This window comes from Oncorhynchus keta, chromosome 21, assembly GCF_023373465.1.
Source record: "Oncorhynchus keta strain PuntledgeMale-10-30-2019 chromosome 21, Oket_V2, whole genome shotgun sequence".
Taxonomy (NCBI): Eukaryota; Metazoa; Chordata; class Actinopteri; order Salmoniformes; family Salmonidae; genus Oncorhynchus; species Oncorhynchus keta.
This window is the reverse complement of record NC_068441.1, coordinates 24,123,987-24,146,552: the sequence shown is the minus strand read 5'-3', so window position 1 is coordinate 24,146,552 and position 22,566 is coordinate 24,123,987. Positions and strand designations below refer to the sequence as shown.

Genomic DNA, 22,566 nt, shown 5'->3' with positions numbered 1-22,566 from the left:
GGTAAGTAAAATGGTCAGAGTGAGCTGTTCTCTCATTTTTGTCTGGAAGTAGCTAGCTAGATAGCCAACGTTAGCCAGTTAGCTTGGGTGCTTGACTCTCTTTGTGACGTCAGAACTCTCGGGTCAACCCTTCTCCTCGGCCAGAGCGTCCAGTGTGCGCTCTGAACGCTCCGAGAGCGAAACACTCTGTGGATGGTGGGATAGTTTTGGGGCAACAATCAACATTGGGCGTATGTGTGTGTGCAAACAATCTGGCACTGCTCTGAATTTACGAACGCCCAGAGCGCACTCTGGCACTCCAGAGTGAATTTAGGAACGCACCCTAAATCAGCCAGAGAGTGTTCTCACACCTGGTTTGGTCTTTCATCACAAACAGTAAATATGTTACATTCATATCATATCAAAGCAACTGTTTTTCAACTGTTGAGAGCTTCAAATTCCTTGGTGTCCACATCAACAAACTAGAATGGTCCAAACACACCAAGACAGTCGTGAAGAGGGCACGACAAAGCCTATTCCCCCTCAGGAAACTAAAAAGATTTGACATGGGTCCTCAGATCCTCAAAAGATTCTACAGCTGCAAAACTGGTTGCATCACTGCCTGGTACGGCAACTGCTCGGCCTCTGACAGCAAGACACTACAGAGGGTAGTGCGTACGGCCGAGTACATCACTGGGGCTAAGCTGCCTGCCATCTAGGACCTCTACACCAGGCGGTGTCAGAGGAAGGCCTTGAAAAATGTCAAAGACCCCAGCCACCCCAGTCATCTCTACTACCGCATGGCAAGCGGTACCAGAGTGCCAAGTCTAGGACAAAAATACTTCTCAACAGTTTTTACCCCCGAGCCATAAGACTCCTGAACAGGTAACCAAATGGTTAACCGGACTATTTGCATTGTGTGCCCCCTCCCCCTTTTACGCTGCTGCTACTCTCTGTTTATCTTATATGCATAGTGTGAGCGGACCAAGTAATTGGGCGTCACTCTAAAGCAGGAAGGTGGAATAAACGAGTCAGGAGTAGGTTTTCTTGATTGAACACAGTTCTCTATTGAGGGCATTTGGTCAACACAAACACTCCAACATAATCAATGAAAATCTTCCAAGGAACAACATACATCTTCTCCAGATGAAACAGGAACACAATAGGCTTATCTTTAAACTACAACAAAAAGTCACAGGATTGTCACCGTCTTAGTGGTTCTTCCTGGATAGCTCCTCTCTCTCGGTGGCCATCTTCCAGAGATAGTTTCCCCTTCTCCCTGCTGGTTCCATTCTCTCTCTTATAGGGGAAGGAGAGTATGTCATTAGTACCGTCAGCTGTGCTTAATTGCCTCTGGTTACCTTGTCTCCCATGCCTTGTTGGGCTACTATCCATGAGCCCAGCCTGCCCTCTGGTGGTCCTTCCACATACCATCCCCCCCAGGACCGAACCGGAGGGTCGGGCGCCAGACGCACCGTCTTGGTCGCGTCGGGACAGCGCGTCTGCATTCCCGTTCCTCGATCCGGCCCTGTGGATGACATAGAAAGAGAACGGTTGTAAAGACAAAAACCATCTGGCTATTCTGTTGTTATTGTTTCTCTTACCAGCCATCCACGTGAGGGGCGCATGGTCAGTAACTAATGTAAACCTCCGACCCAGTAGGTAGTACCGGAGATAATCGAGGGCCCACTTGATGGCTAAGGCCTCTTTCTCTACGGTCGCATACCTCTGTTCCCGATCGCTGAGCTTCCTACTAATGAAGAGAATCGGCTTCTCTGCTTCACCTTTACCCTGAGCTAGTACGGCCCCGAGCCCTGTATCCGAGGCGTCGACCTGCACAATGAACTCTTGTGAGAAGTCCGGAGCCTGTAGAACGGGATCAGAACACAGGCCATCTTTTAGCAATTGAAAGGCCTCTTCCGTCTCGTCTTTCCACTCTACCTGGTTTGGCAGGTTTTTCCTGATGAGGTTTGTGAGGGGATTGGCAATGGTTGCATATCCCGGGATAAAACGGCGATAATATCCTGTTATCCCTAAGAAGGCCCGGACGTCACGCTTGGTCCGGGGTCGAGGCCAGTCACGAATTGCCCTGGTCTTCTCTGCCTGTGGGCGTATTTTCCCATTCCCCACGGTGTACCCCAGGTATTCCGCTTCGGACAAGCCCAGGCAGCATTTATTTGGATTGGCTGTCAACCCTGTGGCTTCCAAACTCACGAGCACCGCCCGTAATCGCAGGAGGTGACTATCCCAGTCCTCGCTGTGGATGACCACATCGTCTATGTACGCCGCTGCATACTCTTGATGGGGCCGTAGAATGGCATCCATGATGCGTTGGAAGGTTGCAACGGCACCGTGCAGTCCGAAGGGCATCCTCACATACTGGAAAAGCCCCTCTGGGGTGGCGAAGGCAGTCTTTGGGTGATCCTCTGGAGCCACCGGCACTTGCCAATATCCCTTGGTCAAATCCAGGGTAGTGATGAACTTGGCCTTTCCTAAGCGCTCCAAGAGTTCATCCACGCGGGGCATGGGATACGCATCGAATGTAGAGATGGCATTCACGCCCCTAAAGTCGTTGCAGAGTCTCATACTACCATCGGATTTGGGGACCAGGACTATGGGACTGGACCACTCACTCGTCGAGGGCTCGATCACGCCCATCCTCAACATCTCCCTCACCTTTTTCTTAGCGATGACTCTGCGAGCCTCAGGAATCCTGTAAGGGCGGATATGCACCTTCTTGCCGGGTTCAGTGTGGATATGGTGGAACAGGACATCTGTTTGTCCTGGGAATGGAGAGAATATTCGACCAAAGTTCATAATCAACTTGTCTAGCTGTCTTGACTGCTCCGGTAGGAGAGTTTGGCCACGGCGCACCTGTGGTAGAGCCTCCTCTTTTCCTTTGCCCTCCAGGGCCATCACAGCCACCTCCCCCTCTCGTCCATGGTACGTCTTCAGCAGGTTTATGTGATAGAGTTGGACCTTCTTCCTCCTGTCAGGTTGCTTGATGAGGTAATTGACCGGTGAGACCCTTTTCATGACCTCGTAGGGCCCCCTCCACTGCGCCAGCAAGCGATGTTCGGCCGTGGGCACAAGCACCATCACTTTCTCTCCCACGGTGAACTCACAGGGGGGGGTCGCAGACTTATCATAGGCCCGGCCTTGGGTCCTTTGGGCCTTCTCCATATGCTCCTTGATTATGGGCCACACTGCTGACAGGCGGTCTCTCATCAGGGTAACGTGTTCTATTGTGGATCGAAAGGGGCATGGTTGGGTCTCCCAGGTCTCCTTGGCTAAGTCGAGGATTCCTCGACAGGGTCTGCCATAGAGCAATTCAAACGGAGAGAATCCAGTGGATGCCTGGGGTACTTCTCGCAGGGCAAACATTAAGTGTGGGAGAAGCATGTCCCAGTTTTTCCCGTCTCGGGACACCACTCTTCTCAACATGCTTTTAATCGTTTTGTTCAAGCGTTCACACAACCCGTCTGTTTGAGGGTGGAATATGCTTGTACGTATCTGTTGAACCTGATATAACCGACACAAGTCCTTCATCAACCGGGACATGAACGGGGTTCCTTGATCAGTTAAGATAGTCTTGGGGAGGCCCACACGAGAGAACATCAGGAATAACTCCTTGGCAATTCCCTTTGACGACATGTTACGCAGGGGTATGGCCTCCGGGAACTTGGTAGCGTAATCTATAACCACTAGGATGTACTCGTGTCCTCTGGCGGATTTTGGGAGTGGTCATATGAGGTCCATAGCTATGCGTTCAAAGGGAGTCTCTATGATGGGGAGAGGAATCAAAGGGTTACGTAGGTGTGGCCGTGGGGCTGTACGTTGACATTGATCACACGTCCTACAATACCTGGCCACATCCCGGGTGACCCGGGGCCAATAGAATCTCTGCATGATTCTGTCAATAGTCTTGTCTCGTGCCAGGTGTCCTCCTAGGACGTGGGAATGGGCTAACTGTAGAACTGTATCCCTGTATGGCCTAGGCACCATTAGTAATTCCTGGTTTTCCCCCCTTCGTCATACGACCCAGTATAAGAGACCCCGCCTGATTGCATAGTAAGGAAGAGGGGGCTCACCTGATCCGTCGACGTTCCTCCCGTCGATCACCTTCACCTTCCTCATGGCCTCCCTTAGGTCTGGGTCTCTATGCTGCGAGGTGCCAAACTGTCCCTTTAATTCCTGGGGCAGGTCGACCTCGGTAGAGGGATGTGGAGGTTGTTCCACATCCCCATCAGGGGTGACCGAGGAGAATCCCTTCCAGGTTTCCTCCTCGGATGGAGCTTCAAATATATCCCTTAGCGCCTGATTGCTCCTTCCTTCCTGCGTTGTATATAGCCCTTCACATGTGTCTTCATCGGTGGTTTCCTGGAATATCTGTCGTAAACGTTGGGTCGCTATTTCTTCCTCTGCTGCAGAGGACGAGGACGCGGCTACGTCTCCTTGTAGGACTACTACCTCGGGCTTGGATTCTCTCTTCTTTCCTGTCCCCCTTCTTCCCGTGCATAGCGTCATCTGCCGAAGCTCCTTATATAGGGGACAGTCTCTCCCGATCAATAATGGCACCTTCAGCTGCAGCACTTTCCCTGCCCTGACTGTACACCTTCCTTTTGGAGTGAGAATAGGCAGATTCGCAGTGGGGTAATAGTGGGTGTCTCCATGGATGCAAGATACGGCTACTTTGTCTGGTAGCAGTGTTGCGGAGGTCACCATCCGCTCCTCTACTAACGTAACCATACTTCCTGAGTCTAGAATAGCTACCACATCTTGTCCTTCGACTTGCACCGGAATCTCTGAGGCTGGGGCTATCTCTGCTAACCAACAGTGTTGATCCTGCCCCCTCAAAACGGGATGTGTGGGGGTAGGCAGTGATGACTCCGTGACCATGGGCTCATCCTTGCTAGGACATTGTGGGGCATAATGGTTGGGAGACTGACATTTATAACACCGACCCTGCTGTGTGGTGGCTGACTTCTCCCACCTCCGGGGGGGACTTGGACGTTTCGGTGGTGGGCGCGCCGGGGTGAGTCGTGGTACGGGATTGGAAGACTCCTTCCGTTCCTCCTTGTCACTTTTTAACAACTCCCCTGTAGACCGATATGTTTCCACCGCCTGGGCTATGTCGTCGGCTGACAATGGGTTGGCTTGCCCCACAACCCTTTTTAAGTCACTGGGTAATTCTCTCAATATCTTGTCCACTACGAGAGTCTCTATCACATGTCCTACTCCCTTTCCAGGTTCTAGCCACTGTTTCGTCAGTCGTATTAATGCGAAGATCTGGGCACGGACGGGTTGATCATCTGTATAGGTCCATTGATGGAACTTTACAGCCCTATCTCTGGCAGTCAGCTGGTACCGGGACAGGATCTCGGTTTTTAGTCGCCCATAGTCCGCAGCTTCGCGGGAATCCAGGTCAAAATAGGCTTCCTGAGCCACCCCGGTCAAAATAGGGGCTAATGCGCTCGCCCATTCTGTGGGCGGCCACTCTTCCAAGTTGGCCGTCCTTTCGAAGGTCATGAGGAAGGCCTCAATATCATCATCCTCCTTGGAGAGACGAGGTAAGATGGCGTGAGCAGCCGCTCTTGGCTTAACTCTAGGTTCTTCTCGTCGGCTCAGCTGTTGTTGCAGGAGTTCTATGGTTGTCTGCTGTGCCGTGATCAATTGTTGTAGTAGGGCGTTATCCATCGTTCTTGAAGGGTTCCTCCGGGTCTACTGGAAGAATCTTGATTTAATCACTTATCCTTGTGTCACTCGTCCACCTAATGCCTGCATCCTCCACCAATGTGAGCGGACCAAGTAATTGGGCGTCACTCTAAAGCAGGAAGGTGGAATAAACAAGTCAGGAGTAGGTTTTCTTGATTGAACAGAGTTCTCTATTGAGGGCATTTGGTCAACACAAACACTCCAACATAATCAATGAAAATCTTCCAAGGAACAACATACATCTTCTCCAGATGAAACAGAAACACAATAGGCTTATCTGTAAACTACAACAAAAAGTCACAGGATTGTCACCGTCTTAGTGGTTCTTCCTGGATAGCTCCTCTCTCTCGGTGGCCATCTTCCAGAGATAGTTTCCCCTTCTCTCTGCTGGTTCCATTCTCTCTCTTATAGGGGAAGGAGAGTATGTCATTAGTACCGTCAGCTGTGCTTAATTGCCTCTGGTTACCTTGTCTCCCATGCCTTGTTGGGCTACTATCTATGAGCCCAGCCTGCCCTCTGGTGGTCCTTCCACAATAGTCACTTTAACTATACATTGATGTACATACTACCTCAATTGGCCCGACCAACCAGTACTCCCGCACATTGGCTAACCGGGCTACCTGCATTGTGTCCCACCACCCGCCAACCCCTCTTTTCCCCCTCAGGAAACTAAAACGATTTGGCATGGGTCCTGAGATCCTCAAAAGGATCTACAGCTGCAACATCGAGAGCATCCTGACCGGTTGCATTACCGCCTGGTACGGCAATTGCTCGGCCTCCGACCACAAGGCACTACAGAGGGTAGTGCGTACTGCTACTCTCTGTTCATCATATACAGTGGGGGAAAAAGTATTTAGTCAGCCACCAATTGTGCAAGTTCTCCCACTTAAAAATATGAGAGAGGCCTGTAATTTTCATCATAGGTACACTTCAACTATGACAGATAAAATGAGAAAACAAATCCAGAAAATCGCATTGTAGGATTTTTAATGAATTTATTTGCAAATTATGGTGGAAAATAAGTATTTAGTCAATAACAAAAGTTTATCTCAATACTTTGTTATATACCCTTTGTTGGCAATGACAGAGGTCATTTGTTTTCTGTAAGTCTTCACAAGGTTTTCACACACTGTTGGTGGTATTTTGGCCCATTCCTCCATGCAGATCTCCTCTAGAGCAGTGATGTTTTGGGGCTGTTGCTGGGCAACACAGACTTTCAACTCCCTCCAAAGATGTTCTATGGGGTTGAGATCTGGAGACTGGCTAGGCCACTCCAGGAACTTGAAATGCTTCTTACGAAGCCACTCCTTCGTTGCCCGGGCGGTGTGTTTGGGATCATTGTCATGCTGAAAGACCCTGCCACGTTTCATCTTCAATGCCCTTGCTGATGGAAGGAGGTTTTCACTCAAAATCTCACGATACATGGCCCCATTCATTCTTTCCTTTACACAGATCAGTCGTCCTGGTCCCTTTGCAGAAAAACAGCCCCAAAGCATGATGTTTCCACCTCCATGCTTCACAGTAGATATGGTGTTCTTTGGATGCAACTCAGCATTATTTGTCCTCCAAACACGACGAGTTGAGTTTTTACCAAAAAGTTATATTTTGGTTTCATCTGACCATATGACATTCTCCCAATCGTCTGGGTGGGGTTATATCCTTCCTGTTTGGCCCTGTCCGGGGGTGTCCTCGGATGGGGCCACAGTGTCTCCTGACCCCTCCTGTCTCAGCCTCCAGTATTTATGCTGCAGTAGTTTATGTGTCGGGGGGCTAGGGTCAGTTTGTTATATCTGGAGTACTTCTCCTGTCCTATTCGGTGTCCTGTGTGAATCTAAGTGTGCGTTCTCTAATTCTCTCCTTCTCTCTTTCTTTCTCTCTCTCGGAGGACCTGAGCCCTAGGACCATGCCCCAGGACTACCTGACATGATGACTCCTTGCTGTCCCCAGTCCACCTGGCCATGCTGCTGCTCCAGTTTCAACTGGCCTGGGCCCTAGGACCATGTCCCAGGACTACCTGACATGATGACTCCTTGCTGTCCCCAGTCCACCTGGCCATGCTGCTGCTCCAGTTTCAACTGTTCTGCCTTACTATTATTCAACCATGCTGGTCATTTATGAACATTTGAACATCTTGGCCACGTTCTGTTATAATCTCCACCCGGCACAGCCAGAAGAGGACTGGCCACCCCACATATGCTCTCTCTAATTCTCTCTTTCTTTCTCTCTCTCGGAGGACCTGAGCCCTAGGACCGTGCCCCAGGACTACCTGACATGATGGCTCCTTGCTGTCCCCAGTCCACCTGACTGTGCTGCTGCTCCAGTTTCAACTGTTCTGCCTTATTATTATTCGACCATGCTGGTCATTTATGAACATTTGAACATTACATTTACATTTAAGTCATTTAGCAGACGCTCTTATCCAGAGCGACTTACAAATTGGTGCATACACCTTATGACATCCAGTGGAACAGCCACTTTACAATAGTGCATCTAAATCTTTTTAGGGGGGGGGGGGTGAGAAGGATTACTTACCCTATCCTAGGTATTCCTTGAAGAGGTGGGGTTTCAGGTGTCTCCGGAAGGTGGTGATTGACTCCGCTGTCCTGGCGTCGTGAGGGAGTTTGTTCCACCATTGGGGGCCAGAGCAGCGAACAGTTTTGACTGGGCTGAGCGGGAACTGTACTTCCTCAGTGGTAGGGAGGCGAGCAGGCCAGAGGTGGATGAACGCAGTGCCCTTGTTTGGGTGTAGGGCCTGATCAGAGCCTGGAGGTACTGAGGTGCCGTTCCCCTCACAGCTCCGTAGGCAAGCACCATGGTCTTGTAGCGGATGCGAGCTTCAACTGGAAGCCAGTGGAGAGAGCGGAGGAGCGGGGTGACGTGAGAGAACTTGGGAAGGTTGAACACCAGACGGGCTGCGGCGTTCTGGATGAGTTGTAGGGGTTTAATGGCACAGGCAGGGAGCCCAGCCAACAGCGAATTGCAGTAATCAAGACGGGAGATGACAAGTGCCTGGATTAGGACCTGCGCCGCTTCCTGCACCGCTCATCTTGGTCATGTTCTGTTATAATCTCTACCCGGCACAGCCAGAAGAGGACTGGCCACCCCACATAGCCTGGTTCCTCTCTAGGTTTCTTCCTAGGTTTTGGCCTTTCTAGGGAGTTTTTCCTAGCCACCGTGCTTTTACACCTGCATTGTTTGCTGTTTGGGGTTTTAGGCTGGGTTTCTGTACAGCACTTTGAGATATCAGCTGATGTACGAAGGGCTATATAAATACATTTGATTTGATTTGATTTGATTCTGGATCATCCAAATGCTCTCTAGCAAACTTCAGACGGGCCTGGACATGTACTGGCTTAAGCAGGGGGACACGTCTGGCACTGCAGGATTTGAGTCCCTGGCGGCGTAGTGTGTTACTGATGGTAGGCTTTGTTACTTTGGTCCCAGCTCTCCGCAGGTCATTCACTAGGTCCCTCCGTGTGGTTCTGGGATTTTTGCTCACCGTTCTTGTGATCATTTTGACCCCACGGGGTGAGATCTTGCGTGGAGCCCCAGATCGGGGTCAAAATAAAAAATCCTACAATGTGATTTTCTGGATTTTTTTTCTCATTTTGTCTGTCATAGTTGAAGTGTACCTATGATGAAAAGTACAGGCCTCTGTACTGTCATCTTTTTTAAGTGGGAGAACTTGCACAATTGGTGGATGACTAAATACATTTTTTGCTCCACTGTATGCATAGTCATTTTAACCATACCCACATGTACATACTACCTCAATAAGCCTGACTAACAGGTATATAGCCTTGCTACTCTTATTTTCAAATGTCTTTTTACTGTTTTATTTCTTTACTTACCTACACACACACACATACTTTTTTCCCCACGCACTATTGGTTAGAGCCTGTAAGTAAGCATTTCACTGTAAGGTGAACTACACCTGTTGTATTCGGCGCACGTGACAAATAAACTCTAATTTGATTTGATGTGCTGTGCTTGTTGATTTGTCTAACAGTATAGACTTTACGTCCATCCCCTCGCCCCGACATGGGCGCTAACCAGAGACACGCTGCACATGTCAACAGTCACCCTCGAAGCATCGTTACCCATCACTCCACAAAAGCTGCGGCCCTTGCAGGGCAAGGGGAACCACTACTTCAAGGTCTCAGAGCAACCGATTGAAACGCCACTAGCGCGCACCACCGCTAACTAGCTAGCCATTTCACATCGGCTACATTTGGATAGCAGCACACTGATGTCCATGTACTGTAACTATATACAGTACTCTCCTCTACCCTCATGATACAGACATGACAGATGTCAGTCAGTCTGAATGTCCCCTAATTCTACACTGAATAAAAATATAAACGCAACATGTAAAGTGTTGGTCCCATGTTTAATGAGCTGAAATAAAAGATCCCAGAAATGTTCCATACGCACAAAAAGCTTATTTCTCTTAGATTGTGTGCACAAATTTGTTTACATTCCTGCATTTCTAATTGGCTAAGGTGATCCATCCACTTGATAGGTGTGGCATATCAAGAAGCTGATTAAACAGCATTATAATTTCAGAGGTGCATCTTGTGCCGGGGACAATAAAAGGCCACTAAAATATGCAGTTTTGTCACACAACACAATGCCACAGTTGGAATTGGCATGCTGACTGCAGGAATGTCCACCAGAGTTGTCAGATAATTTAATGTTAATTTCTCTACCATATGCCGCATCCAACGTTGTTTTAGAGAATTTGGCAGTACGTCCAACCGCAGACCACGTGTAACCACACCAGCCCAGGACCTCCACATCAGGCTTCTTCACCTGCGGGATCGTCTGAGACCAGCCACCCGGACAGCTGATGAAAGGATTATTTCTGTCTGTAATAAAGCCCTTTTGTGGGAGAAAAATCATTCTGATTGGCTGGGCCTGGCTCCCCAGTGGGTGGGCCTGGATCCCAACTGGGTGGGCCTATGCCCTCCCAGGCCGACCCATGGCTCTTCCCCTGCCCAGTCATGGTAAATCTTTAAAGTTGGGCCTAATTCATTTATTTCAATTGACTGATTTCCTTATATGAAATGTAACTCAGTAAAATATTTGAAATAGTTGCATGTTGTGTTTATATTTTTGTTCAGTGTATATGCCATCTAGTGACCAATATAGGAATAGCACAGGGTAGTGAGAAGAAGTCATACAAACTGATACACACAAAGGATATCTACTTTACTTGTTTGAGAAACCCCAACAGTTTAAAATAAATAACTCATCCATTTCAAAGTCCACTACAGTGATTATGGCTGATAGCAGTGTTTCACATCAGGGAAACCACTCCCATTATAAGGCGGAGCTGAGGCTTGGTACAAATAGGAATTTGACATATTATGCAACTTAACGTTGAGGACAAGCCTCTTTTTTGTCATTGATCTGATATAATTGATATATCCATGGTTTGCTAACACAGAGAACGAACTCCAGGCACTGGGCTTAGTGAGTTTGGCACAGGCTGACCAAGACACATGATCAAACAATAACATTTAGAGGAGTGCACTTCACTACATTGCTCTTTCAGTTCCATTCTTCTTTTATGAGTGCAAAAAAAGCTAAATCATTTTTGCCTATCAAAATCTCTACATATGTATTTACATGAACTAATTGTTGTATGTAAGGCCATTTCAGAAAATACAGTACATGGCGAAAATATGTAGCTAAGAAACACATTAAATATAAAACAATACAGGACAATAGTCATACTTTGAGCAGAACCTGTGCTTCAAAATGTCAGGCACGTGAAGCTGGCTAAGTCCAGTGCAGAAACGTGTTCTGATAAAAGGATAGAAATAGGGCGTCCATTCAGTAAATAGAGGGAGATCTTTTAAAGTACCGCCATGTTGGTTTACAAAGGCTGCATTGCACTGTGAACATGGAAGCACATACTGAGTCGACCCGGGAGGGGTGAATGACCCTACGACCTCAGACCTTGGTGGATGGTGTAATAATACCCGGAGATCCACTCTCATTCTTCTGACATCACATTAAGACTACAGTCACGATGGCATGTGGTCAACATGTATTAATAACAGATAATTTTCATAACCTCTGGATGTAGGTTACACATTAGTAGGACATGCAGTTTAAACACATTTACTGCTAATGTTCTTTTTCTGTCTTGTCTTCTTTACCCTCAAATGTAACCCCTTGGCAGGGCTCTTCGTGTCAAAAACATGTCAATGTAGTGATAGCTTGATATCAACCAACATATTCTTCTTTGCTTTAATAAATCCAGCATTTCTTTTGCATGTCAATTTCCTTCCATTTTTATAAGTAATCCAGAGTAGTTAATTCCATGAAAAGTGTGTGTGTGTGTGTGTGGGGGGGGGGGGTCATAGGTAGTCTTGGTGGAATTTTCCAGAACGGAACATATCCGTGCCAGCTCCTCACTTGGCTCTGGGTGTCACACCTTCCGTAGCAGCGGGACGGGGACATTGGAGGGTGACAAAGTAGGCGAGCGTGTCCCCTCCTTTAAGAACACCATGATTCCTTCTCTCCCCTCTCGGTCCACACACAGTAAGACACAGCCGTCACAGCTGACTAAAGGCAAAATTAACATATTCCTCCCTCTTACACTTCCCTTTTTGTTTTACATTCAGGCATTCTGAGGCACTGCTATGTGTAGCAGGAGAGTGGGAGTGAGGTCCCCAGGGTAAGTCTGGAAGGTGGGTGATGCACATCCAAAGATACAGACTCAACAACCCACCCAAGATGGCCACTGCTATAAAACTGTGGCTTCCTCCATGGCGTTCACCCATCTGGGTAGAAAGAAAAGTGCTGACTGTAATTATAATACATTGTAATTACAATCTGATTGATACTGTTATTGATACCAATGTGATTCATGCCTATGACATGACTTAATGAGGCCTGTAAGTGGGGCCAGGAGTTTTACCTCACCACGTATAAGGCTAAAGACTATAACTATGGCCCAGAGTTAGTTTTGGTCAGATCATGTGGTGATATATTTTTGGTGCAGTGCAGGGCTCACCTCTTAGCAGTGTGGTTGTCCTCGGCCTTAAAGGTGTAGTACAGGGTCTTCTTGTGGTACAGCTCAAAGACGTTGTTAGTCTCCGCTCCACCTGGCCTGTCAGGCAGCTTCACTGTGAAGCCCAACAGAGGCAAACTCTCAGACGCCACCTTCTCCTGGAGACAGAGAGCGAGAGAGACAGAGAGAAGGAGGAAGAGAGAGACAGAGAGAGAGAGACAGAGAGAAGGAGGAAGAGAGAGACAGAGCGAAAGATAGGGTGAGAGAGAAATACACAGTGATCATTAACCTGCATCGTTTTAAGGATGCAGTTTGTGGAGGTTTTGCTGACTAAAAAAGTAGAGAGGGTGAATTAGCTTTACTAGAGAAACTCTGCTCTTTCTCCATCTGAGTCGGGTATGTGTACATTACAGAGTTACAGGGAGGGATAAGTGGTTTGGGTAGAGGTGTGTGTGAGGGTTCAGGTTTAAGGGGAGTGTGTGTTCCCCCTCACCTCGCAGGCCTGGTAGGTGTAAAGCACCTTGTCTTTGAGGAGGAACCACAGCCTCTTCCAGTTCCTCTTCCTCCTCTTACTGCGCTGCAGAGTCCCGCTCATAGAGCCCTCCTCTGACACACTCACCTAGAGACAACACAGGAACACACAGAGAGATTACTTACATACATAACAGGACAAAGGGAGAGTATGCTGCTACTACCTCAGTACAACCAAGGTGCTTGAATTGAAGATCAAGCTGGAAAAAAACCTTTCTAAGAGACACTTTGAGGAATGTTTACATTAAAATATAAGTTTAGTGCGTGGACAATAGCTTTTACCATTCATTTGGTAGAATATTAGTGGTTTGTGTGTGTGTGTGTGTGTGTGTGTGTGTGTGTGTGTGTGTGTGTGTGTGTGTGTGTGTGTGTGTGTGTGTGTGTGTGTGATTACCTGGGTCAGAGAGGCGGTACCCTTGCGTCTCCACAGGCTGGGAGGGTGAAAGTTCTGGAAGACGGCAGAGAGCGGGCGGATGGAGCGGCGATTAGAACGAGGACTGTCAGTACCACTCACCCCAGACACATTTCCTCCTATGGAGACAGAGAAGCCCTGACCTTAACACCTGGACTCACACACATTCAATATGCTCCAGTAGTCAAGAGCGGCATGTACAGTACAATACAGTATAGTACAGTACAATACAGTATAGTATAGTACAATACAGTATAGTACAGTACAATACAATACAGTATAGTACAATACAGTATAGTACAGTACAATACAATACAGTATAGTACAATACAGTATAGTATAGTACAGTACAATACAGTATAGTATAGTACAATACAGTATAGTATAGTACAGTACAATACAGTATAGTATAGTACAGTACAATACAGTATAGTATAGTACAGTACAATACGGTATAGTATAGTATAGTACAATACAGTATAGTACAATACAGTATAGTACAATACCGTATAGTATAGTACAGTATAATACAGTATAGTACAATACAGTATAGTACAGTACAATACAGTATAGTATAGTACAATACAGTATAGTACAGTACAATACAATACAATACAGTATAGTACAATACAGTTCAATACAGTATAGTATAGTACAGTACAATACAGTATAGTATAGTATAGTACAATACAGTATAGTATAGTATAGTAAAATACAGTATAGTATAGTACAATACAGTATAGTACAATACCGTATAGTATAGTACAGTATAATACAGTATAGTACAGTATAGTACAATACAGTATAGTACAGTACAATACAGTATAGTACAGTACAATACAGTATAGTACAGTACAATACAGTATAGTATAGTACAATACAGTATAATACAGTATAGTATAGTACAGTACAGTACAATACAGTATAGTATAGTACAATACAGTATAATCCAGTATAGTATAGTACAGTACAGTACAATACAGTATAGTATAGTACAATACAATATAGTACAATACCGTATAGTATAGTACAGTACAATACAGTATAATACAGTATAGTATAGTACAGTATAGTATAATACAGTATAGTATAATACAGTATAGTATAATACAGTATAGTACAGTACAATACAGTATAGTACAGTACAATACAGTATAGTATAGTACAATACAGTATAGTATAGTACAATACAGTATAATACAGTATAGTATAGTACAGTATAGTATAATACAGTATAGTATAATACAGTATAGTACAGTACAATACAGTATAGTATAGTACAATACAGTATAGTACAATACAGTATAGTATAGTACAATACAGTATAATACAGTATAGTATAGTACAGTACAGTACAATACAGTATAGTATAGTACAATACAATATAGTACAATACCGTATAGTATAGTACAGTACAATACAGTATAATACCGTATAGTATAGTACAGTACAATACAGTATAATACAGTACAGTATAGTACAGTACAGGAAAGGAGGAGGAGTTATGCACCTCTCTTCTGGAGTTCGCTGTAACAGTGGTCACACACGTTGGCCATGCGGTCCTCCAGGTACTTCAGAGGGGTTCGGTTCCTGGAGCAGCTCCGACACACAATCTGAGTAGAGCAGGACCATGTCACAACACCCAACACACACAGGTCAGGGCTGACTGTGGAAAACACACTCCAGCCACATCATACCGTGCTAAACTTCTCCCATGTGACGTAGCCATGCATTGTCTGCGAGAGACTCACCCTCCCGCAGGCGTGGCAGTGGTGTCTGCGCAGTGTGAGGCTGAAGTCTGAGGTGCAATTCATACACATCATCACATGGGATACAGGCACCAGAGTAGGAGCCTTCTCCCCCAGGGACAGCCACAGACGCTCTCTGGCCTGGAAGAGAGACAGGACAATATGGTTAGAGCTACGACAACCATACTAGACTTCACAGTAATACTCAGTGACTCATACTCAACTTAAAAGAGAAAATACTCCCTCTGCAATGTTAATATAACCTCAGTAAATGTATGAGTATTGGTTTGCTATTGTCATTGAGTGGGGAGCATTGATATGCTATTGCTAACATTGCTAGCGTCACTTTTCTGTATGCTCTGTCTCCCAGTCAATGTCCTCCTCACCTCTCCAGAGCCGCTGCTGAATGGCGCAGGTCCTCTGGCGTGGTCAGACACTGTCCGACTCAGAGTGTGGAACCAGTCCTCTCTCTCACTACAGGAGCTGCACAGGGACACACAGAGCACAGGTCATTAAGCCCTCTCACCATACTTCTCATATACCAGTGATGTGTTTGACTACACTACTATGAGGGCTATAAATGGCCCAGAGTGGTCTAGACAGATGGTCAGGAAAGCAGCACGGACACTACTTATAAAAGATCCAAAAGGTCTGTCACGAGAAGCTTTACTATACTTAATTCACTGTTTAAACAGTGCATTTGGTGACCGTGGGAAGTGTGAACTACAATCATTATACCGACCATGCCACCCAAGGTGTGAGTGTGTGTTAGTGTGACCCACCTGGCTGCCAAGGTGATGGAGATGTCTGCTCCCTCGATACTCAGAGCATTCTGTACATTCTCTATGACAGGTTTACTGACCTGGAACATCACACAACACATTACACAGACCCATCAGGAATCAGTGAGTGAGAGGACAGATAGGTCTGAGAAGGGTATAGAGAGAAAGAGAGGATGAGGAAAGAGAGAGGAAAAGAAGGAGAGATATAAAAGTGAGAGGGAGTAACAGAGACAAAGACAAAATTATAGAGAGAAAAAGGGAGAGAGGGAGGAAGAGGGAGAAGTGAGGGGGTGAGTGATATTTGGTGAATGGTGATGGAAAAAAACCGTGAGAGAGAGAGAGAAACGGGAGAGAGAGAGATGGAGGACTCTGACCTTCATCCCAGTCAGTGGGAGGCTATTCTTCAGTCTGTATTTCCCGTCCTGCTGAGGGTAGGTGTACAGCAGCACATCATTCATCTGTTAACACACAAACACTCAGAATTCACTAACAAACCTCAGAATCACACATACTTTCATTTTGTATCCTCAGAGGCAATGAACAAGATAATACTGTATACAAACATTTCACTGATTCAGCTGTTGGATAGGACAAGTGCATGGAGAAATGCCTTATTATTGTCAGAACTCTCCAATCCAAATAGCATGCTACTAAGTATTATATATCTTGATGCCTAGTCACTTTACTTCTGCCTTCATGTACATACTGTATCTACCTCTATTACCACATGTCCCTGCCAATTGATATGGTTTTGGTACTCCTTGTATATAGCTTCATTCTTGTGTTTTCATTTTGTCTCGTTTAATTCTGCTTCATTGGGAAAGGGCCTGTAAGTAAGCATTTCACTGTAAGGTCTACTACACCTGTTGCATGTGACAAATAAAAATTGATTTGATTAAAAATACATTGTACATTATTCCTGCACGTTAAATAACCACATGGTGGTGCCCTAAACTAAGAGGAAACCATCTGCTCCTCAACGAGGAGGTGGGCTGTTTTACTTATCATCATTTCATCAGATTTTACAGTTATATACAGTGGCGGTTTTAGCATAGAAACCTTGGTGGGGCAAAAAATAAATAAAAGTGGAATGCATGCCAGCAAAGCCACTACACAACACTAAACAATACATGAATTGCAATATAAAGGTGACAAACGGAGCCTACCACCTGTTAGGGCCTACATAAAGCTGTCCCAACAGCAGAGCTTTCTTTTCAGCACCATGCAGTGAATCCTTACCACTGCTACACCTGTCAATCAGCGGAGCCTTGTCTGGCAGCGAAACAGTTCATTCAGCCTCATTTACTGCCTTTTAAAAAAACATAGTTGATGTGGCTGACTCGCTTAAACAAATGTCGTTTCTACTGACAACTGAGATGTACAAACTATGGCCTGAGGGGACTACAAGCGGATAAGAGTCCATCTGTATTTTGATTAAGACAATGAGCGAGCTCATTGTTGTGCTCGGCTCCAAACCATGCTTCTGTCACGTTCGTCATAATGATCGGACCAAGGCGCAGCGTGCATAGAGTTCCACATGTTTATTTAAATGAAACTCACCAACAAAAACAATAAACAGCAAACGAGACGTAACGACTGGAGTGCTCTCAGGTACTACACAAACACATAGTCAAGATCCCACAAATCACAATGGGGAAATGGCTACCTAAATATGATCCCCAATCAGAGACAACAATAAACAGCTGCCTCTGATTGGGAACCATACCAGGCCAACATAGACATATAATTCCCCTAGATAACCCACCCTTAATAAACAGCTCTCAATGGTCAGGGCGTGACAGCTTCATTGACAGCATGGCCAATGTAGAATGTTAATAATTTTAAACTTGGATTTGGGACCACACAGCCACTGTCACTGATTCCTTCCAAACCACTTGTTGAATTTGCGATTTCCAACTTGTTGTGTAATGTTTATGGCCGATGAGCACCGATACGTTTTATCTATAATTCCTCTTCAATATTTCTCTTCATATGACAAGGATTAAAAAGGACTTGCCAGTAGATTGTCGACTTGATTCATGATGATGACTGCTAGCTAAGATTGTGAAAGTATGACGTTGACATGATCAATCCAATCAAAGCTACTGTGCCAATGACCTTGAGCCTTCTTGGATGGGCACTTCTATGGCAGGAGCCGAAGGGCTAGAATTTTATCAATGTCCCCCCTTAAACTTGGCAGTGACGTAAAGTCCCCATGAATGATAGAACACTGAGGCAATCACGTCGTAACGCTCCGTATTTTCTGCTGGCATGCCCCACCACCACAGAAAGCACTGAGCTAGGCTGCCTGCATTTTGGAGCTGCCTTACTCAAGAAAACAAAAAAGAGACCATGTTTGTATGCGGCTTTATTAACTCAATTATATATACTATTTTTTACATTTTTTGCAAACTGATATGTGACACGTTTAAATGCCGAAATAACATGCAATACAGGCAAGCCCAAAAAATGTCTGCCCCACCTGGCCTGAATGACAGGTCGCCACTGATTAAATGTGTCTCAATGTCAAAAATCAAGATTTCTCCCTGTTTTTCTGACCGCATGACTTGACCAGTTAAAACTCTGGGCATGACTCATTTACTCCACTGGGGTCCTAAGCACACCGTAACTCCAACTCCCGAAGAGAGTGAGAGATGTTACAGATTTTATCTCAGAAAAACAATAAATGGATTATAGTTGTGTGTGATCATGAGTGGACTGACTGCAGTGTTTTATTCTTAAATGTTAACGTGATTTCCTACAAGCGGTTCCTATAGTTTATCCTATAATACTTTAAATTACGTTTTATCCGGTTGGATAATATTTCCAAAATATGATTGAGTGAATCATCTTAGTGCAAATCCCTGTAGTTGGACAACAGTGACCTAGAAAACCTTAAAGTTGACTCATTCTGGGTAGATGTAAACAAAGGTCATTGGTCATTCAAGAATAGGCATTTGGGATTATCTTTTCATTTTCACATAACAGATTTATTTCGTTAACTCTATTGTCGATCATTGTTTACCGTCACTGAGAGGCCTGTACATTTGAAAAAAATAAGGAAGTCCCCTTTAACTCTGTAATTTTCCATCATATTAACCCATTCCTTGATTTAAGCTCTTTCTCTTCTTCTTCTGCTGACATCCCTCTCTCTCGCCTTGAGATGGCAGAATCAGAGTGTTCTGTTGGCATAGTTACAGAGGGGGCTTTCACTGCCAAGCTGCTAAAGAATGGCCTGTCCGAAGTCGTTACTCTGTTTGGACTTATGGCTATATAAATAACACCCTCCTCCTCCTCATCCTCCTCAGACATGTCACCCCTACTACCATATCCTGTGTTGTGTGGGTGCTAAAGACGGGTATGTTCCTTTTGAAAGATTTTTAGGTGGGGGAGGTGGGTTGAATCTAATAAATTGGCATGGCATGGTAAAACAATAGTAGGACATCCAAATTAATATCTACTGATATACATACAAAATAGATATCTAAATACAATTATGATTAGACAAACTAACATCAGGTTTAAACAGAGAGAGAAGCATGTTTAGTGTGTGTGACTGTATTAAACAGAGAGAGAAGCAGGTCTAGTGTGTGTGTGTGTATTAAACAGAGAGAGAAGCAGGTCTAGTGTGTGTGGGTGTATTAAACAGAGAGAGAAGCAGGTCTAGTGTGTGTGACTGTATTAAACAGAGAGAGAAGCAGGTCTAGTGTGTGTGGGTGTATTAAACAGAGAGAGAAGCAGGTCTAGTGTGTGTGACTGTATTAAACAGAGAGAGAAGCAGGTCTAGTGTGTGTGACTGTATTAAACAGAGAGAGAAGCAGGTCTAGTGTGTGTGACTGTATTAAACAGAGAGAGAAGCAGGTCTAGTGTGTGTGGGTGTGTGTGTGTGTGTGTGTGTGTGTGTGTGTGTGTGTGTGTGTGTGTGTGTGTGTGTGTGTGTGTGTGTGTGTGTGTGTGTGTGTGTGTGTGTGTGTGTGTGTGTGTGTGTGTATTAAACAGAGAGAAGCAGGTCTAGTGTGTGTGTGTGTGTGTGTGTGCTTATTAAACAGAGAGAAGCAGGTCTAGATTTTGTGTGTGTGTGTGTGTGTGGGTGTATTGAACAGAGAGAAGCAGGTCTAGTGTGTGTGTGTGTATTAAACAGAGAGAAGCAGGTCTAGTGTGTGTGTGTGTGTGTGTGTGTGTATTAAACAGAGAGAAGCAGGTATAGTGTGTGTGTGTGTGTATTAAACAGAGAGAAGCAGGTCTCGTGTGTGTGTGTGTGTGTGTGTGTGTGTGTGTGTGTGTGTGTGTGTGTGTGTGTGTGTGTATTAAACAGAGAGAAGCAGGTCCAGTGTGTGTGTGTGTGTGTGTATTAAACAGATTGAAGCAGGTCTAGTGTGTGTGTGTATTAAACAGAGAGAAGCAGGTCTAGTTTGTGTGTGTGTGTGTGTGTATTAAACAGAGAGAAGCAGGTCTAGTTTGTGTGTGTGTGTGTGTGTGTGTGTGTATTAAACAGAGAGAAGCAGGTCTAGTGTGTGTGTGGGTGTATTAAACAGAGAGAAGCAGGTCTAGTGTGTGTGTGGCGTGTGTGTGTGTGTGTGCATTAAACAGAGAGAAACAGGCCTAGTGTGTGGGTGTGTGTGTATTAAAGAGAGAGAAGCGGGTCTAGTGTGTGTGTGCATTAAACAGAGAGAATCAGGCCTAGTGTGTGTGTGTGTGTGTGTGTGTGTATATTAAACAGAGAGAAGCAGGTCTAGTGTGTGTGAGTGTGTGTGCATTAAACAGAGAGAAACAGGCCTAGTGTGTGTGTGGGGGTGTATTAAACAGAGAGAAGCGGGTCTAGTGTGTGTGTAGGTGTGTGTATTAAACAGAGAGAAACAGGCCTAGTGTGTGTGTGGGGGTGTATTAAACAGAGAGAAGCGGGTCTAGTGTGTGTGTAGGTGTGTGTATTAAACAGAGAGAAACAGGCCTAGTGTGTGTGTGGGGGTGTATTAAACAGAGAGAAGCAGGTCTAGTGTGTGTGTAGGTGTGTGTATTAAACAGAGAGAAGCGGGTCTAGTGTGTGTGTGTGTGTGTGTGTGTGTATATTAAACAGAGAGAAGCGGGTCTAGTGTGTGTGTAGGTGTGTGTATTAAACAGAGAGAATCAGGCCTAGTGTGTGTGTGTGTGTGTGTGTGTATATTAAACAGAGAGAAGCGGGTCTAGTGTGTGTGTAGGTGTGTGTATTAAACAGAGAGAAACAGGCCTAGTGTGTGTGTGGGGGTGTATTAAACAGAGAGAAGCGGGTCTAGTGTGTGTGTAGGTGTGTGTATTAAACAGAGAGAAACAGGCCTAGTGTGTGTGTGGGGGTGTATTAAACAGAGAGAAGCGGGTCTAGTGTGTGTGTAGGTGTGTGTATTAAACAGAGAGAAACAGGCCTAGTGTGTGTGTGGGGGTGTATTAAACAGAGAGAAGCGGGTCTAGTGTGTGTGTAGGTGTGTGTATTAAACAGAGAGAAGCGGGTCTAGTGTGTGTGTGTGGGTGTATTAAACAGATAGAAGCAGGTCTCGTGTGTGTGTGTGGGTGTATTAAACAGAGAGAAGCAGGTCTAGTGTGTGTGTGTGTGTGTGTGTGTGTATTAAACAGAGAGAAGCAGGTCTAGTGTGTGTGTGGGGTATTAAACAGAGAGAAGCAGGTCTAGTGTGTGTGTGTGTGTATTAAACAGAGAGAAGCAGGTCTCGTGTATGTGTGTGGGTGTATTAAACAGAGAGAAGCAGGTCTAGTGTGTGTGTGGGGTATTAAACAGAGAGAAGCAGGTCTAGTGTGTGTATGGGGTATTAAACAGAGAGAAGCAGGTCTAGTGTATGTGTGTGTATTAAACAGAGAGAAGCAGGTCTAGTGTGTGTGTGTGTATATTAAACAGAGAGAAGCAGGTCTAGTGTGTGTGTGGGGTGTCTAGTGTATGTGTGTGTGTATTAAACAGAGAGAAGCAGGTCTAGTGTGTGTGTGTGTATATTAAACAGAGAGAAGCAGGTCTAGTGTGTGTGTGGGGTATTAAACAAAGAGAAGCAGGTCTAGTGTATGTGTGTGTGTATTAAACAGAGAGAAGCAGGTCTAGTGTGTGTGTGTGTATATTAAACAGAGAGAAGCAGGTCTAGTGTGTGTGTGGGGTATTAAACAAAGAGAAGCAGGTCTAGTGTATGTGTGTGTGTATTAAACAGAGAGAAGCAGGTCTAGTGTGTGTGTGGGTGTATGAGGAGCGTTCCTGACCTTCCCCGTTCAGTCAGTAAAGAGCAGCTCAGGAAGCTGCCATTCAGAAACATCCTGCCAGGAAACCCTGCTCTCAATAGCAGGGTCTGGGTCTGGGAGGGCCATAGATATAGAGCAAACAGAACAGATCTGATGCATATCCTTTTG

The 22,566-nt window shown here is 45.5% G+C and overlaps 2 protein-coding genes across 4 annotated transcripts in view; both read right to left on the bottom strand.

Annotated features, from left to right (window-relative positions):
* Positions 1-997: 997 nt before the first annotated feature.
* LOC127910524 (uncharacterized) lies at positions 998-5,508 on the bottom strand. Its single transcript, XM_052474561.1, has 3 exons — positions 4,973-5,508; positions 3,489-3,703; positions 998-3,344 (listed from the first exon to the last, which is right to left on the bottom strand). The coding sequence occupies exons 1-3, from the start codon at positions 5,506-5,508 to the stop codon at positions 1,183-1,185; spliced, it is 2,913 nt and encodes a 970-aa protein (XP_052330521.1). The 3' UTR covers positions 998-1,182.
* A 5,376-nt stretch (positions 5,509-10,884) lies between these two features.
* Positions 10,885-22,566, bottom strand: part of LOC118399876 (FYVE, RhoGEF and PH domain-containing protein 5-like) — a 50,575-nt gene continuing 38,893 nt past the window's right edge. For 2 of the 3 annotated variants that reach the window (XM_052473555.1, XM_052473556.1), the window contains exons 13-21: positions 16,566-16,649; positions 16,192-16,271; positions 15,796-15,892; positions 15,413-15,550; positions 15,172-15,274; positions 13,644-13,780; positions 13,212-13,337; positions 12,722-12,876; positions 10,885-12,488 (exon numbers count right to left, since the gene is read on the bottom strand). In XM_052473555.1, coding sequence (XP_052329515.1) covers positions 12,452-12,488; positions 12,722-12,876; positions 13,212-13,337; positions 13,644-13,780; positions 15,172-15,274; positions 15,413-15,550; positions 15,796-15,892; positions 16,192-16,271; positions 16,566-16,649 — 957 coding nt within the window. In that variant the 3' untranslated portion in view covers positions 10,885-12,451. The remainder of the gene's footprint in view (positions 12,489-12,721; positions 12,877-13,211; positions 13,338-13,643; positions 13,781-15,171; positions 15,275-15,412; positions 15,551-15,795; positions 15,893-16,191; positions 16,272-16,565; positions 16,650-22,566) is intronic. The other variant, XM_052473557.1, reaches the window with a different exon arrangement.